Genomic DNA, 17,086 nt, shown 5'->3' with positions numbered 1-17,086 from the left:
CTAAATGTCTTCTTACAACAAATAGTTTATTAGGAAACTATACATGTATTTATTTAAGATAAAGTATTATCTTTTCCACTCACATTGTTATTTTATTAATGTTTAATTGTTCTTTTACTTTGTTTTCACTTTTCCATCAACCCACAAGAGTCTTTTAATATTCTTGAAAAAAAAATCTTGCTTTAGTATCTATAATAAATTTGCATATTTTCACATAAATATTACTTGTGTATCTACCATAGTTATGCTTGTTTTTAAATTATCTCAAAATATTGATTTTGGCTTTTAAAGACAACATATAACTTCTTTATTCAAATGTTTTTATTACATATGCTTTCTTCATCTTATGACTATGATACATGATGAAATTTTAAAATCTAAATCTTTATTGTATAGGTGACTGTTATGCCGAAGATCCGTGGTGAATATTTGACAAACCCCGAATTTGACCCCGCTAAGATTGCTAAAGCTTCTTCAGCAGCAGAGGGTCTGTGTAAGTGGATCATGGCTATGGAAGTGTATGACAGAGTTGCAAAGGTATTTTGAGCATTTTCATATCTATTTTCTGCTAAAATATTCTCAGAAACTAAAGCCTATGCATATATTTACTAGTTAAAGAGTTTTTCAAAGCAATTCCAGAGAGAATGTGTCCTGTTACAGAGTAATCATCAGATGTTGATTGTATACCTAGAAGATACAGAGACTATTCCTGGTTGGACCTGGTACTGGTGGTAGTGCTGTGAGAGCATGGATGAGCAATGGAATTATCCAAACTAACCTAAGGCCCTGAGACAAAGGGGAACTTGGGTTTGATGAGGGGAGAACTGAAAAAGAAAATTTCAAAACATTGAGAGTAAAGCAGCAGATTAAAAATTTGATTCAGCTTTTTTGATTCTACATTTGAGTAAGATCATGTGGAATTTATCTTTCTGTGGCTGGCTTATTTCACTTAATATAACATCCTCCTAGTTCACTTGTGTTGTTGGAAATGAGAAGATTTCATTCCTTTTATGGATGAATAATATTCCATTGTGCATAGGTACCACAACTCCAACTATCTATTGATGGACACTTACGTTGATTATGTCTTAGTGGGAGTGCATATATCTTTTTAATATACTGAATTAATTTTCTTTAGATATTATAAAGTAGTTACTAGAGGCTTGGGTGATTAGAAGGGAGAGGGGATGGAGAGATCTTGGTCAAAGGATATGTAATTATAGTTATAAAGAAGGAATAAAGAATGTTCAGAATATGGAAATATTCTGAGACAGAAAGTAGCTAAGTGATTGCCTGGGGACAAAAGATTAGGGGAAAGGATGATGGGGAAGGGTTGAAGTGGGAATAGTGGTTATGGAGTTTATTTTTTGGGTAGTGAAAATGTACTAAAATTGTGATGATTGTTGCACAATTCCGTGAATATGTTAAAAACCATTGAATTATACACTTTAAATGGGCAAATTGTGTGGTATGTGAATTATATCACAATAAAGTATTTTTTTAAGTTGACTGAAAAGATCAGAAGAAGATCTAGTAGGTAACCCTTAACAGAGATTATGGAACGATCCCCTGAAGCCATGGCAGTCACTGATCAGGAACCTTTTATAAAGTACACATTGGGATCAAGTTCATGGGAGAGCGGAGAATTGTTAAGAGCATTTTGTAAGTATGTCTAGTAAAGGACCAGAGAAACACAAACTTTACCCCCTAAAAGGCATAATTATACCCAGGGAAGCAGGAAATGAAAATAAAAATGTAGTTGAAAATACATAGTAGCATGTATTTAGAATAAATTCAGAGAACAGAACGAGTGATCAGACTACAACAATTTGAAAGATATTCCTTAATGAATATAACATTTGCTTGTATAGAGGTAGGGGCTTTAATGTAAATAAAACTAATTTCATCTGGGATGTCCTTCCCTTGAACATCTAGTGTATCCACATAGTAATCTCATGGAAGGCTGATAACCTCTCAATTTGGCTAATTTCCACTGTCCCACAGGGCATATGGATTCTTCTGGATCCTTTCTACAAAGCAGAGAAGCCAAAGTATTCAAGCTCTGTCCTGTCTTCCCACTCTATACATCCACACTGCCATTTTTATTCTGATGCAGCTGCCCCATGTTGAGGCAAGAGGATGGAAGGGAGATAACTAGCAATGTCCCCTCTGAAATCCAAACTAGGAAAGGGAGCTTCCTTCCTCTGTTTGCTTTTTCAATATGCTCTTCCTTCAGGATTTCAGAGGAGAGAAAGCAGGATATTGGTAGCTGATAACCATGCTTTCACTTCCCTCTTTGTCTTCTTCATTCATGTTGATGAACCAGAACTGTCAGGAGGACAGTTTTCTAACTGGCACAGACTCTCTGATCATCTTCTGAATTTTTTGAACTAGTGATCAAGTTGGCCAAACCTCATTCTTGACATGCTAATAAGTACAACAAAATAACAACTTTAGAAGATCTCTCTTTTCTCAACAAAGTGGCTTTTCAATATTTGTCAAGGAAAAATTAATTTTGTGAAACTGAATACCAAGGAGCTCTCTCCTTTGTATTTCATTTTCACAGTTCTTATCACTCCATGTACATGTGTACCTTGGGGTGACTAGGAGGAAAATCACAGACTTGGAAATTAAGTAAAAAACACCAAAGCCAAAAACACATTCATGTATTTTAAATACTTCTTATTTCTTTTTTTTAAATATTGTTTAGTGTTGACAGACCTTTATTTTATTAATTTATTTATATGTGGTGCTGAGAATTGAACCCAGTGCCTCACACATGTGCTTCCACTGAGCCACACCCCAACCCCTTAAATATTTCTTATTTCTATTATAAATTTTCTCTGTTCGTCATGCAGTTTCTTACTTTGTCAATCCGAATTAATTTATTTTGTAGGTGACATTTTACTAGTCCAGATGATTTATATGTTTTGTGAACTATATACATACTTTTTACTTTTATGTAATTTACTATCTTAATACATTTGTATTCATAATACCTAAAAAAGGAATTATTTAAAGTTTTACATAGTTCACATCTATATATATTGTTTCCAAATAGGTCGTGGCGCCTAAAAAAGCTCGCTTAGCAGAAGCTCAGAAATCCTTAGCTGAGACAATGGGACTTTTGAATCAGAAGAGAGCAGAACTGGCAGAAGTAGAACACCATTTGGAAAATTTACAAAAGACATTTAAAGAGAAAACTGAGGAAAAGGCTGCTTTAGAAGATCAGGTGGAACTCTGTGCTAAGAAACTTGAAAGAGCCTCAAAACTAATTGGGGGACTGGGTGGAGAAAAAACAAGGTCAGATTTCTACTCATTTTAACAAGATTTAAGAATGTCAGACTTAAGAATGTGACTACCTTAGGGTATTTTTTTTTATATTACCACCAGTTTTATAATGGCTAGTTGAGAATATGGGACTTATACAAGATACTTGGCCAGACCTCTCCAAAGATGAATATCAGTGTTGAGCATGGTGTTTGTAACTTGTTTTTAAATAGTTTTAAAAAGGCAGTTAGTAGAGTCTGGGATTGTAGCTCAGTGGTAGAGTGCTTGCCTAGCAAGTGTGAGCCACTGGGTTCGGACCTTAGCACTACATAAAAATAAATAAGTAAAGGTATTGTATCTATCTACATCTTTATAAAAAAAGGCAGTTAGTAACTATTTTTTAAAATATTTTTAGTTATAGATGGACACAATACCTTTATTTATTTATTTAAATATTTATTTTTTAGTTGTATTGAACACAATACTTTTACTTTATTTATTTATTTTTATGTGGTGCTTATAAGTTCCTTGCTTAGTATCTGGATGGCCATCTTAAGTGACAGCCACCAATTTAAGAAAAAAGTTTCACTTTCCTGCCCAAGGGCTTTTCTGAGAAAGGCTCACCACTCCCTCATACCAACCCAGCCCTTAACCAACTACATTAGGACCTGCTTGGCTCTGACTACTGAGCCTCCCTCATAAAAGTCCCAGAACTCAAGCCTGTTTTGCCTCTCTTCTATAGAGAGATTGCCTTTATTTTGTCAGCTCTTATAAATAAACTGTCCTATGTATCTCTGCCTGGTCTCAGTCTTTCATTTCTTGCTTACCCATCTCTTACTTTTTCTTCAGTGCTGAGGATCAAACTAAGGGCCTCACATGTACTAGGTGAACACTCTACCACTGAGCCACAACCTCAGCCTGATATTTACTTATGTGGTGCTGAGGATCGAACCCAGTGCCTCACACATGCTAGGCAAGCACTCTACCAGTGAGCCACAACTCCAGCCCTGGTTTTTAATTTGTGATATGTAGTTGTTAGTTATATAATTCTTCCCAATTTTGTATGTGTTCAAAATTTTTTTTGTAATAAAATGGTTAAAACTATTTCAAAGAAGATAAAATTGATTTAATTTAATAAAGGCAGTTAGCTTTTTTCTAATCTACTTACCTGGGCTGGACAGCAAACTATTTCATTTATTAATTATATTTGTTCAATGCATAGCATGATAAGGTAATATGTCTTTGAAAGTGTTTTGTAGTACAGATTAGATGGTTTTGCAATATAACTTTTTATTATGAGGGTTCCATTAAATGGGAAAAATATCAATCTTAGTATTTCAACTTCTATACAACTTACATACAGTTTTTATAATGAGTTGCAAATGTTTTCTGTTAACAGTCTAACAATGAATACTGAAACAAATAGTAGGAACATTAGACTAAATCATCCTAGCAAAAATTATTAGGCAAAATGCTCATGTTTTGTTTTTGCTTGTTCTGAAGAGCTAGGTCCTGTAAGAAATATCTAATATTCTTTTTTTATTTTCTAAAAAATAAATGATAGCGGAATGCATTACAATTCTTATTACACATATACAGCACAATTTTTCATATCTCTGGTTATATATAAAGTATGTTGACACCAATTCGTGTCTTCATACATGTACTTTGAATAATGATGTCTATCACAATCCACCATCCTTGCTAGTCCCCTGCCTCCTCCCTTTCCCTCCCACTCCTCTTTCCTATCTAGAATTCATCTATTCCTCCCATGCCCCCCCTCCCTACCCCACTATGAGTCAGCCTCCTTATATCAGAGAAAACATTTGGCATTTGTTTTTTTGGGATTGGCTAACTTCACTTAGCATTATCTTCTCCAAAGCCATCCATTTACCTAATATTCTAAAAATGAAAGGCAGATTATCATTCAAATAATATAGATATATAGGTATAAATAATAGCATATTAGAGTTAGAAAGGATCCAATCTCCTTATTGTACAGATAAACAAGTACCCAAGGTTTAAATAACTTTTTGTTATAGAATTTAGTTTGGAAGCCTTGCCCTTTTACTTACTGTCTTCTGTTGTTCCCTATCTATTGTATGTCTCTTTTGCCTCTGGCTAATCACACAGATGGGCGCAAGCTGCAGATGACCTTCAGATAACATATGAAAATTTAACTGGTGATGTCTTAGTATCAGCAGGAGTAATAGCTTACCTTGGTGCTTTCACTTCTGGCTTTCGACAAACTTGTACAGAAGATTGGAGCATGTTGTGCAAGGTACTAGTTTTATATTTAGTAAGTTTTGTTTTAGAACATTCAAAGTACATTTTGAAGTATTTTGGGCGAAAGTGAAAATTCAGGGTTTTTCTTGCTTCTTGTTTTTGTTTGCTGCTTCTTTGATCAGTAAAATACTTTTACAGCTCAACATTTAATTCAGTTTTTCCCCTCCCCTGGCTCTTAGAGTTATTACATAATACCTAATGGTAATTAAATCAATTTTTTAATTTAAAAAATGTTCCAATTAGCAAGATGAAAGAAAACATCAGATTTTTGTTTATTTCCTACAGGAGAAAAAAATCCCATGTTCAGAAGAATTCTCACTAAGTAAGACTCTGGGTGATCCAGTAAAAATTAGAGCTTGGAATATTGCTGGACTACCAACAGATACATTCTCCATAGATAATGGAGTGATTGTTAATAACTCTAGGCGTTGGTAAGAAACAAAGTATTAATTGTTTTCTATTATCTTATTTTAAAGTTTTCAGTGTGTAAAAGTTGAAAGAATTTTACAATAAGCACCAATAGAGCTGTCACCTCCTAGATTCTGTAATTAACATTTTATTATACTTGCTACTTAAGTATACATGTCTGTTTATCTTTGTACCAATCCATCGACACATTTTTAAAATGTGTTTTAGTGTATGCTATAGATATAGATATATTCCCCTCAGATACTTATGCATGCATATCCTTAATTAAGTTCATTTTTTTTCATCTGAGGTAAAATTTACAAAGAAATACATAAAACAGTGTATCATTTGGTGAGTGCCAATGAAAGTAAATACCTATGAAATGCATATCTCTATCAAGATACATAACATAACTACTCCTTGGGAAATTCCTTTATTATCCCTTTCCAATAAATCCTTGCCTTTATTGCACCTCAAAATCATTTTTTTATTATTTCCCATCATAGATTTAGTTATGCTTATTCTAGAACTTCATATAAATGGAATCATGTAGTATGTGTTCTAGTGTGTAAGAATTTTTGTACTCTGTAAATTTTTGAGATTCATTCATGCTACTGCATATATTGGTATTTTCTATTTTTTTTGTTGTTGTTATTGCTGAGTTGTATTCTATTACATGAACACTGCTTATGAATCATCCTGTTAATGTACATCTGGGCTATTTCTGGTTTTGGCCTACATAGCATATCTGTTTTTATTGATACCCATTTTCATGATATTAAAACTTGATAACTTATGTGATCTCATGGATATATTTTTAAATTTCTATCATTCATAGTCTGATAATTACAAGAACTTTCCAAATGGATTTAGTGTTATTTTTTTATCCATATCACATTGAAAAACTTGGAAAATTATTTTCCTCCGAGAAGTAGTTTTCTATAATGGTTATTTAGTCCTGTTGTTATCTAATTTAAAAAGTTTCACATGGGACCATTTCTCAAACATATTATGACAAATAAATTGAGTCCTTGTATTCATCAGATACTATTCTAAATGCCCTATATCCTTACATCATGAGTTAGGCATTATTTTTATTCCATTTTATAGATGGGGAATTGGAAGGTTAGTAAGATAACTGAGCTAATAATAGCAGAGTCAGAATTTGAACCCAGGCAACCTAACTACCAAATCCCTGCTCTTTATAACTATGCCAAAGTGAAATATAATTAATCTATGTAGATTCATGAAATGAAATGCATCTACATAAATTCATCTATATAGATTCATTTCACCATCCTCAAAACTATATACAAAATTTTAGTCTTCTTTTGCAATATGGGAAAAGCTAAAGATATAAGGAAATATTGAGATAGTGATGTAACTCAATAATAGACTGTGTGCTTAAATATGTGTGAGGCCCTGGGTTCAATCCCCAGTACCACCCAAAAAAAGGAGATCTTACATCCTGATAATTAGAGTTATTGTTTGTTTACATTATTTGGAAACCTTATTAGAAACTGCAAAACATTTAACTGGGCATGGTGGGAACACCTAAAAATCACAGCAGCTCTGGAGGCTGAGGCAGGAGGATCATAAGTTCAAAGCCAGCCTCAGCAACTTAGTGAGCCCCTGAATAACTCAGTGAGACCCTGTCTCTAATTAAAATATAAAAAAAGAGCTGGGGATGTGACTCAGTGGTTAAGTGCCCCTGGGTTCAATCCCCAGTACAAAAGAAGAAAAAAAGAAACTGCAAAACATTTAAGTGTTCTTTATATTTGTTGTATTATATAATCATACTATGAGTGTTTATTTGCTCAAAATTTTACTTGAAAGTGAACATCCTTAGTTTGAAACTTCTAAGCAATGAATAAAATTTAACATACTCTGAGAAAGAATATATTTTAACTACTCAAAAAATATGTTGTAAAGCAGAGATTATATACCCTAATATTCAATATATTATTATCTATTATTATCTATTATCTATTTTAGACTCCATTTCCATGCATTTGGTGGCCATTCAGATTTTTTTTTTAAAGAGAGAGTGAGAGAGAGGAGAGAGAGAGAGGAGAGAGAGAGAGAGAATTTTAATATTTATTTTTTAGTTATCGGCAGGCACAACATCTTTGTTTGTATGTGGTGCTGAGGATCGAACCCGGGCCGCACGCATGCCAGGCAAGCGCGCTACCACTTGAGCCACATCCTCAGCCCCCATTCAGATTTTTAAAAATTTCCAAGTCATGAGTTATTTCATCTTTAAACTTTAGTAAAAAAAATTATGATAAAATAAAGATGTCATTTATTCATTTTGTTGATGTAAAATTATTTATTTATGGGGTATAATGTGAGAATTCCAAATGTATGGAAATGTATGTATACATAAATAAACACACACACAATGTGTAATGATCAATTAGGACAGTTAAGATTTCTAGTTTCTTAAATATGTATCATTTTTTTCTTATTTATTCTAATTAGTTTTACATGATAGTAGAATGCATTTTGACAAATCATACATAAATGAGGTATAACTTCTCATTCTTCTGGTTGTACATGATGTAGAATCACAATATAGTCATATATGCACATAAGGTAATATAATAATGCTCAATTCATTCTATTATCTTTTCTACCCTCACATCCCCTCCTCTCCCTTCACTTCCTTCTTCCTGATCCAAAGTAACTCTGTTTTTCCTTAGCCCCCTACCCACCCTTTATTGTGAATTAGCATCTGCATATCAGAGAAAATGTTCAGACTTTGGTTTGAGGGGATTGGCTTATTTCACTTAGCATGGTATTCTCCATCTGTTTACTGGCAAATGCCATCATTTTTCAAAATTGTAGTTCAGAGATGCCTTTGGTATATCTGTAACCCTTAATTGACATTCAAGGAAATGCAAATTGAGGAAAATAATCTGTCATTTCTGACAGAAAGTTGACTCTTCTAATAAAGTGACATTCCAATAGTTATCATTTCTACTTGTTATTTTTGGCCTAGGTGATCAAGAGGCCATGGATTTGGTCAGTTTTGGAGGAATAATTTCCATATATAGCCTAGATTCTACTTCTTGCCTTTTGGGCCCAGTGTAGTCACTTACAATTATCATCCTTCTTGTCACTAATGTAAAAAGCTTAGTTTCCTCTCTGTACCTCTTCACAGCAAAGCCTAATAATATAGCTAATAATGCTTACTCTTTGAGTACTCATTTTAAACTATCTTAAGGGTATCTCAGAGAAAAGATGGGTGACCAGGCCTCTAGAAGCTGAAAATGGAAACCATTAGTAACTAAGGCAGTTATTTTCTCTCTCTGTCTGTGCCTCTGTCTATTTCTCTCTGTCTCATCTTCTGTATTATTCTTTGTGCAGATGCTTCATTAGTCTATCTTTAAAGATACACTGGCTCTAGTCTACTGTACACATATCCAAGAAAGCTTTAGTTCCTGAGTCAAAAATCTTGAGTTGAATGATACAGATGAAGCAGAAACATAAAATTCAAATTCTAATTCCTGTGAAGAAAACCTCATTGTTCTACCTTGGGCCAAATAATTCACCCTAGGGCCGTGCCTTTATATTAATAAACATGGGAACTAGATGCCAGGAGAGTAGCTGTCAGAAAGAGTGAGCTGGGAAAGCAGTATACTTTTTGACAGTTAGGACTCTGGTACTTGCTTCTTTTTGCATTTTTTGGAAATGCTGAAATAGAGTATAATTTTACTTATTGTAAAGTGACATTCTTTTAGCCCAGCATTGTTTTGAGTTATCTCGACTTTCTTTACTGATTTGCAATGCTAATTTTGTCCTTTTAGTTTTTCTTTTATGAAGATTTGTGAATTAGTTTGGAAAATGACTTTTTTCCCCCACTTTAAATCGCAGTATTTGGATCATTTACATTGAATGGTATTATTGATACATCTAGATTTTCACCTGTCATCTTGCTAGTTCTTTTCTCTCATCTGTTCTTTGTTATTTTTAATATTCTTATTCTACTTGGATTTAAATTAATTCAATATTTCTGTGATTTCATTTTTATCTCCAGGATTGACTTAATGGTTATTTACTATGTTTTTAGTGTTTATTTGTTCTAGTGTTTACAATATTCATCTTTAATTTATTACTGAACACATCCAAATAATTTAATAATACTATACATATACAGGCTAGAGATATAGCTCAGTAGTAGAATGCTTGCCTGGCATGCACAAGGCCATGGTTTCAATTCCCAGCACTGCAAAATCAAAAGAACCAAATAAACCCTCCTATAAAGATAGTATAAGAATCTTTCAACAGTATAATTCCAATGATTCCTTCATATCTATTGTGCTGTTATGTTTTACTTTTTCATATACCATAAATACTCAAACACATTGTTAACTGTCTTTGCCTGAGCTAGTAATTTATTTTTGAGTTATTAAATGTAAGAAAGAGTTTTTCATATATACCCTCCATTTCTTCCTATCTTTGGACTTTTTCATTTCTTTGTTTTTATCTCATCTCATATTTCTTCTGCCTGAAGGGTATCCTTTAATACTTCCTGAGTATAAATCTGCTGGTAATAAATTCATTCAGCATTCTTAAAGAATATTTATTTCATCTTTAGTTTGAAAGATTGTTTTTGCAGGGTTTAGACTTCTGGGTTGACAGTTTTGTTGTTATTTTGTTTTGTTTTATACCTTTATTTTTTATTTTATTTTTATGTGGTTCTGAGGATCGACACATGTGAGACGAGCACTCTACCACTGAGCCACAACCCCGGCCCCTTGTTGTTTCTTTTTTTAACTTTTTTTTTTTTTAAAGTTGATTTTTTTTATTGTTGGTTGTTCAAAACATTACATAGTTCTTGATATATCATATTTCACACTTTGATTCAAGTGGGTTATGAACTCCCATTTTTACCCCGTATACAAATTGCAGAATCACATCAGATACATTTCCATTGATTTATATATTGCCATACTAGGGTCTGTTGTATTCTGCTGCCTTTCCTATCCTTTACTATCCCCCTCCCCTCCCCTCCCCTCCCCTCCCCTCTTCTCTCTCTACCCCCTCTACTGCAGTTCATATCTCCCCCTTGTATTATTTTTCCCTTTCCCCTCGCTACCTCTTGTATGTAATTTTGTATAACCCTGAGGGTCTCCTTCCATTTCCATGCAATTGCCCTTCTCCCTCCCTTTCCCTCCCACCTCTCATCCCTGTTTAATGTTAATCTTCTTCTCATGCTCTTCGTCCCTACTTTGTTCTTAGTTACTCTCCTTATATCAAAGAAGACATTTGGCATTTGTTTTTTAGGGATTGGCTGGCTTCACTTAGCATGATCTGCTCTAATGCCATCCATTTCCCTCCAAATTCTATGATTTTGTCATTTCTTAATGCAGAGTAATACTCCATTGTGTATAAATGCCACATTTTTTTTATCCATTCATCTATTGAAGGGCATCTAGGTTGGTTCCACAGTCTTGCTATTGTGAATTGTGCTGCTATGAACATCGATGTAGCAGTGTCCCTGTAGGTCTTTAGGGAATAGACCGAGAAGGGGAATAGCTGGGTCAAATGGTGGTTCCATTCCCAGCTTTCCAAGAAATCTCCATACTGCCTTCCAGATTGGCTGCACCAATTTGCAGACCCACCAACAATGAACAAGTGTACCCTTTTCCCCACATCCTCGCCAGCACTTGTTGTTGTTTGACTTCATAATGGCTGCCAATCTTACTGGAGTGAGATGGTATCTTAGGGTGGTTTTGATTTGCATTTCTCTGACTGCTAGAGATGGTGAGCATTTTTTCATGTACTTGTTGATTGATTGTATGTCCTCCTCAGAGAAGTGTCTGTTCATGTCTTTGGCCCATTTGTTGATTGGGTTATTTGTTATCTTGTTGTCTAATTTTTTGAGTTCTTTGTATACTCTGGATATTAGGGCTCTATCTGAAGTGTGAGGAGTAAAGATTTGTTCCCAGGATGTAGGCTCCCTATTTACCTCTCTTATTGTTTCTTTTGCTGAGAAAAAACTTTTTAGTTTGAGTAAGTCCCATTTGTTGATTCTAGTTATTAACTGTTGTGCTATGGGTGTCCTATTGAGGAATTTGGAGCCCAACCCCACAGTATGTAGATCGTAGCCGACTTTTTCTTCTATCAGACGCCGTGTCTCTGATTTGATATCAAGCTCCTTGATCCATTTTGAGTTAACTTTTGTGCATGGCGAGAGAAAGGGATTCAATTTCATTTTGTTGCATATGGATTTCCAGTTTTCCCAGCATCATTTGTTGAAGATGCTATCCTTCCTCCATTGCATGCTTTTAGCCCCTTTATCAAATATAAGATAGTTGTAGTTTTGTGGATTGGTTTCTGTGTCCTCTATTCTGTACCATTGGTCCACCCGCCTGTTTTGGTACCAGTACCATGCTGTTTTTGTTACTATTGCTCTGTAGTATAGTTTGAAGTCTGGTATCGCTATACTGCCTGATTCACCCTTCCTGCTTAGCATTGTTTTTGCTATTCTGGGTCTTTTATTTTTCCATATGAATTTCATGATTGCTTTCTCTATTTCTATAAGAAATGCCATTGGGATTTTGATTGGCATTGCATTAAACCTATAGAGAACTTTTGGTAATATCGTCATTTTGATGATGTTAGTTCTGCCTATCCATGAACAGGGTATATTTTTCCATCTTCTAAGATCTTCTTCTATTTCTCTCTTTAGGGTTCTGTAGTTTTCATTGTATAAGTCTTTCACCTCTTTTGTTAGGTTGATTCCTAAGTATTTTATTTTTTGGGGGGATATTGTGAATGGAGTGGTTGTCCTCATTTCCATTTCAGAGGATTTGTCGCTGATATACAGGAATGCCTTTGATTTATACGTGTTGATTTTATATCCTGCCACTTTGCTGAATTCATTTATTAGCTCTAATAGTTTCTTTGTAGACCCTTTTGGGTCTGCTAGGTATAGAATCATGTCATCTGCAAATAGTGATAATTTAAGTTCTTCTTTTCCTATTTTTATGCCTTTAATTTCTTTCGTCTATCTAATTGCTCTGGCCAGTGTTTCGAGAACTATGTTGAACAGAAGTGGTGAGAGAGGGCATCCCTGTCTTGTTCCAGATTTTAGAGGGAATGCCTTCAATTTTTCTCCATTCAGAATGATGCTAGCCTGAGGCTTAGCATAGATTGCCTTTACAATGTTGAGGTAAGTTCCTGTTATCCCTAGTTTTTCTAGCGTTTTGAACATAAAGGGATGCTGTACTTTGTCGAATGCTTTTTCTGCATCTATCGAGATGATCATATGGTTCTTATTTTTAAGTCTATTGATGTGGTGAATAACATTAATTGATTTCCGTATATTGAACCAGCCTTGCATCCCAGGGATGAATCCTACTAGATCATGGTGCACAATTTTTTTGATATGTTTTTGAATCCGATTCGCCAGAATTTTATTGAGGATTTTTGCATCTAGGTTCATTAGAGATATTGGTCTGTAGTTTTCTTTCTTTGAAGTGTCTTTGTTTGGTTTAGGAATCAGGGTGATGTTGGCCTCGTAGAATGAATTTGGAAGTTCTCCCTCTTTTTCTATTTCCTGAAATAGCTTGAAAAGTATTGGTATTAGTTCCTCTTTAAAGGTTTTGTAAAACTCTGCTGTATACCCATCCGGTCCTGGGCTTTTCTTAGTTGGTAGTCTTTTGATGGTTTCTTCTATTTCCTCACTTGATATTGGTCTGTTTAGGTTGTCTATATCCTCCTGCCTTAATCTGGGCAGGTCATATGACTTAAGAAATTTATCGATGCCTTCACTATCTTCTATTTTATTGGAGTATAAGGATTCAAAATAGTTTCTGATTATCTTCTGTATTTCTGAAGTGTCTGTTGTGATATTGCCTTTTTCATCCCATATGCTAGTAATTTGATTTCTCTCTCTTCTTCTCTTCGTTAGCATGGCTAAGGGTCTGTTGATTTTATTTATTTTTTCAAAGAACCAACTTTTAGTTTTGTCAATCTTTTCAATTGTTTCTTTTGTTTCGATTTCATTAATTTCAGCTCTGATTTTAATTATTTCTTGCCTTCTACTTCTTTTGCTGTTGTTTTGCTCTTCTTTTTCTAGGATTTTGAGATGAAGTATGAGATCATTTATTTGTTGGTTTTTTCTTTTTTTAAGGAATGAACTCCAAGCAATGAATTTTCCTCTTAGAACTGCTTTCAATGTGTCCCATAGATTCCGATATGTTGTGTCTGTGCTTTCATTTATCTCTAAGAATTTTTTAATTTCCTCCTTGATGTCTTCTATAACCCATTGATCATTTAATAACCTATTGTTCATTCTCCAAGTGATGCATGTTTTTTCCTTCCTTCTTTTATCATTGATTTTCAGTTTCATTCCATTATGATCAGATAAGATGCATGGTATTATCTCCACTCCTTTATATTGTCTAAGAGTTGCCCTGTGACATAATATATGATCTATTTTTGAGAAGGATCCATGTGCTGCTGAGAAAAAAGTGTAACTGCTTGATGTTGGGTGGTATATTCTATATATATCAATTAAGTCTAGGTTATTAATTGTGTTATTGAGTTCTGTAGTTTCCTTATTCAACTTTTGTTTGGAAGATCTGTCTAGTGGTGAGAGAGGTGTGTTGAAGTCTCCCATGATTATTGTATGTTGGTCTATTAGACTCTTAAACTTGAGAAGAGTTTGTTTGATGAACATAGCTGCACCATTGTTTGGGGCATATATATTTATGATATATGTCTTGTTGGTGTATGGTTCCCTTGAGCAGTATGTAGTGTCCCTCTTCATCCCTTTTGATTAACTTTGGCTTGAAATCTATTTTATTTGATATGAGTATGGACACTCCTGCTTGTTTCCGAAGTCCATATGAGTGATATGATTTTTCCCAACCTTTCACCTTCAGTCTATGTATGTCTTTTCCTATCAAATGCGTCTCCTGTAGGCAGCATATTGTTGGGTCTTGTTTTGTGATCCATTCTACTAGCCTGTGTCTCTTGATTGGTGAGTTTAAGCCATTAACATTTAGGGTTATTATTGAGATATGGGTTGTTCTTCCAGCCATAATTGTTTATTTATGTTACTAAACATGGTTTGTTTTCCTTTTTGATTATTTTCCCCCCTTTACTGTCCTACCTCCCACTGTTGGTTTTCATTGTTATTTTCCATTTCCTCTTCCTGTAATGTTTTGCAGAGGATGTTTTGAAGACATGGTTTTCTAGCTGCAAATTCTTTTAACTTTTGTTTATCGTGGAAGATTTTAATTTCATCTTCCATCCTGAAGCTTAATTTCGCTGGATACATGATTCTTGGTTGGAACCCATTTTCTTTCAGTGTTTGAAATATGTTATTCCAGGATCTTCTAGCTTTCAGAGTCTGTGTTGAAAGATCAGCTGTTATCCTGATTGGTTTACCCCTAAATGTAATCTGCTTCCTTTCTCTTGTAGCTTTTAAAATTCTCTCCTTATTCTGTATGTTGGGCATCTTCATTATAATGTGTCTAGGTGTGGATCTCTTATGATTTTGCACATTCGGCGTCCTGTATGCTTCTAGGATTTGGGATTCTGTCTCATTCTTCAAGTCTGGGAAGTTTTCTCGTATTATTTCATTGAATAGGTTGCTCATTCCTTTGGTTTGGACCTCTATACCTTCCTGTATCCCAATGACTCTTAAGTTTGGTCTCTTTATATTATCCCATATTTCTTGGATGTTCTGCTCATGGTTTCTTAACAGTTTTGCTGAGCTGTCTATGTTCTTTTCAAGTTGAAATACTTTGTCTTCATTGTCTGATGTTCTATCTTCTAAGTGTTCTACTCTGCTGGTAGTATTCTCAATTGAGTTTTTAAGTTGGTTTATTGCTTCCTGCATTTCTAGGATTTCTGTTTGTTTGTTTTTTATTACCTCTATCTCCCTGTATAGTTGATCTTTTGCTTCTTGGATTTGTTTATGTAATACATTGTCGAAGTGGTCGAAGTGATCTTTCATTGTCTGATTTTGCTGTCTAATGTCTTCCTTGAGACTCTTGATCATCTGCAGCATGTATATCCTGAATTCTTTATCTGACATTCCATCTGCTGCAGCTATTACCTCTTCTAAAGTTGAGTTGACCTGCATTGCTTGTGGTCCTTTCTTTCCTTGTCTTTTCATATTGCTCGTGTTTCTTTCTGCTTGGTGAAATTGTTGTGTTTTTGAAATTTTCCCCCTATATATTTATATTGCTCTTGTATAGTTGAAAAGTCTCCCTTGCAGGGGCGGGCGGCAGCTCTGCTCCTCCTCCAATTGGGGTGATCTGTCTACCACGCTGGCGGGCCGCTGGGACTGTTCTGCCGGTCGGTCGCAGGTCTGCCTACCTTGGAGGCGCAGGCAGCGGCTCTACTCTGCCCCTCCTCCAATTGGTGTGACGTGTCTACCACGTCCGCGAACCCCTGGGCCTGTTCTGCCGGTCAGTCGCAGATCTGACTACCTTGCAGGCGCGGGCGGCGGCTCTGCTCTGCCCCTTCTCCAATTGGGGTGTCGTGACTACCACGCCGGCAGGTCGCTGGACCTGTTCTGGGCGCGGGCTGCAGCTCTGCTCTGCCCCTACTCCAAATGGGGTGATGTGACTGCCACGCCGGCCGCTGGGCCTGATCCGGGCTCAGGAAGCGGCTCTGCTCTGCCCCTCCCCCAAGTGGTGTGACGTGTCTACCACGCCGGCAGGCCGCTGGGCCTGTTCCGCCAGTCTATCACAGGCCTGCCTACCTTGCGGGCGCGGGTGGAGGATCTGCTCTGCCTTTACTCCAATTGGGGTGTCGTGACTACCACGCCGGCAGGTCGCTGGACCTGTTCCGGGCGCGGGTGGCGGCTCTGCTCTGTCCCTGCTCCAATTGGGTTGACGTGACTACCACGCTGTTGGGCCACTGGGCCTGCTCCGACCGCGGGCGAAGGCTCTGCTCTGCCCCTACTCCAATTGGGGTGACGGGTGACATGTCTACCACACCAGCAGGCCGCTGTGCCTGATCCGCCGGTAGGTCGCAGGTCTGCCTACCTTGCGGACTCGGGAGGTGGCTTTGCTCTGCCCCTCCTCCAATTTGTGTGACGTGTCTACCACACCAGTAGACCGCTGGGCCTGTTCCGCCGGTCGGTCGCAAGTCT

At 36.0% G+C, this 17,086-nt stretch overlaps 1 protein-coding gene across 1 annotated transcript in view; it reads left to right on the top strand.

The window, feature by feature from the left end:
• The window catches only part of Dnah12 (dynein axonemal heavy chain 12), a 269,851-nt gene that overhangs the window by 183,789 nt on the left and 68,976 nt on the right, over positions 1-17,086 (top strand). Inside the window, exons 51-54 of the mRNA XM_076839530.1 lie at positions 397-537; positions 3,062-3,303; positions 5,404-5,551; positions 5,842-5,987. Coding sequence (XP_076695645.1) covers positions 397-537; positions 3,062-3,303; positions 5,404-5,551; positions 5,842-5,987 — 677 coding nt within the window. The remainder of the gene's footprint in view (positions 1-396; positions 538-3,061; positions 3,304-5,403; positions 5,552-5,841; positions 5,988-17,086) is intronic.

Source organism: Callospermophilus lateralis, chromosome 1 (assembly GCF_048772815.1).
Source record: "Callospermophilus lateralis isolate mCalLat2 chromosome 1, mCalLat2.hap1, whole genome shotgun sequence".
Classification (NCBI taxonomy): Eukaryota; Metazoa; Chordata; class Mammalia; order Rodentia; family Sciuridae; genus Callospermophilus; species Callospermophilus lateralis.
Note: the sequence above shows the minus strand (reverse complement) of the source record. Positions and strands in the feature narration are given on the sequence as shown.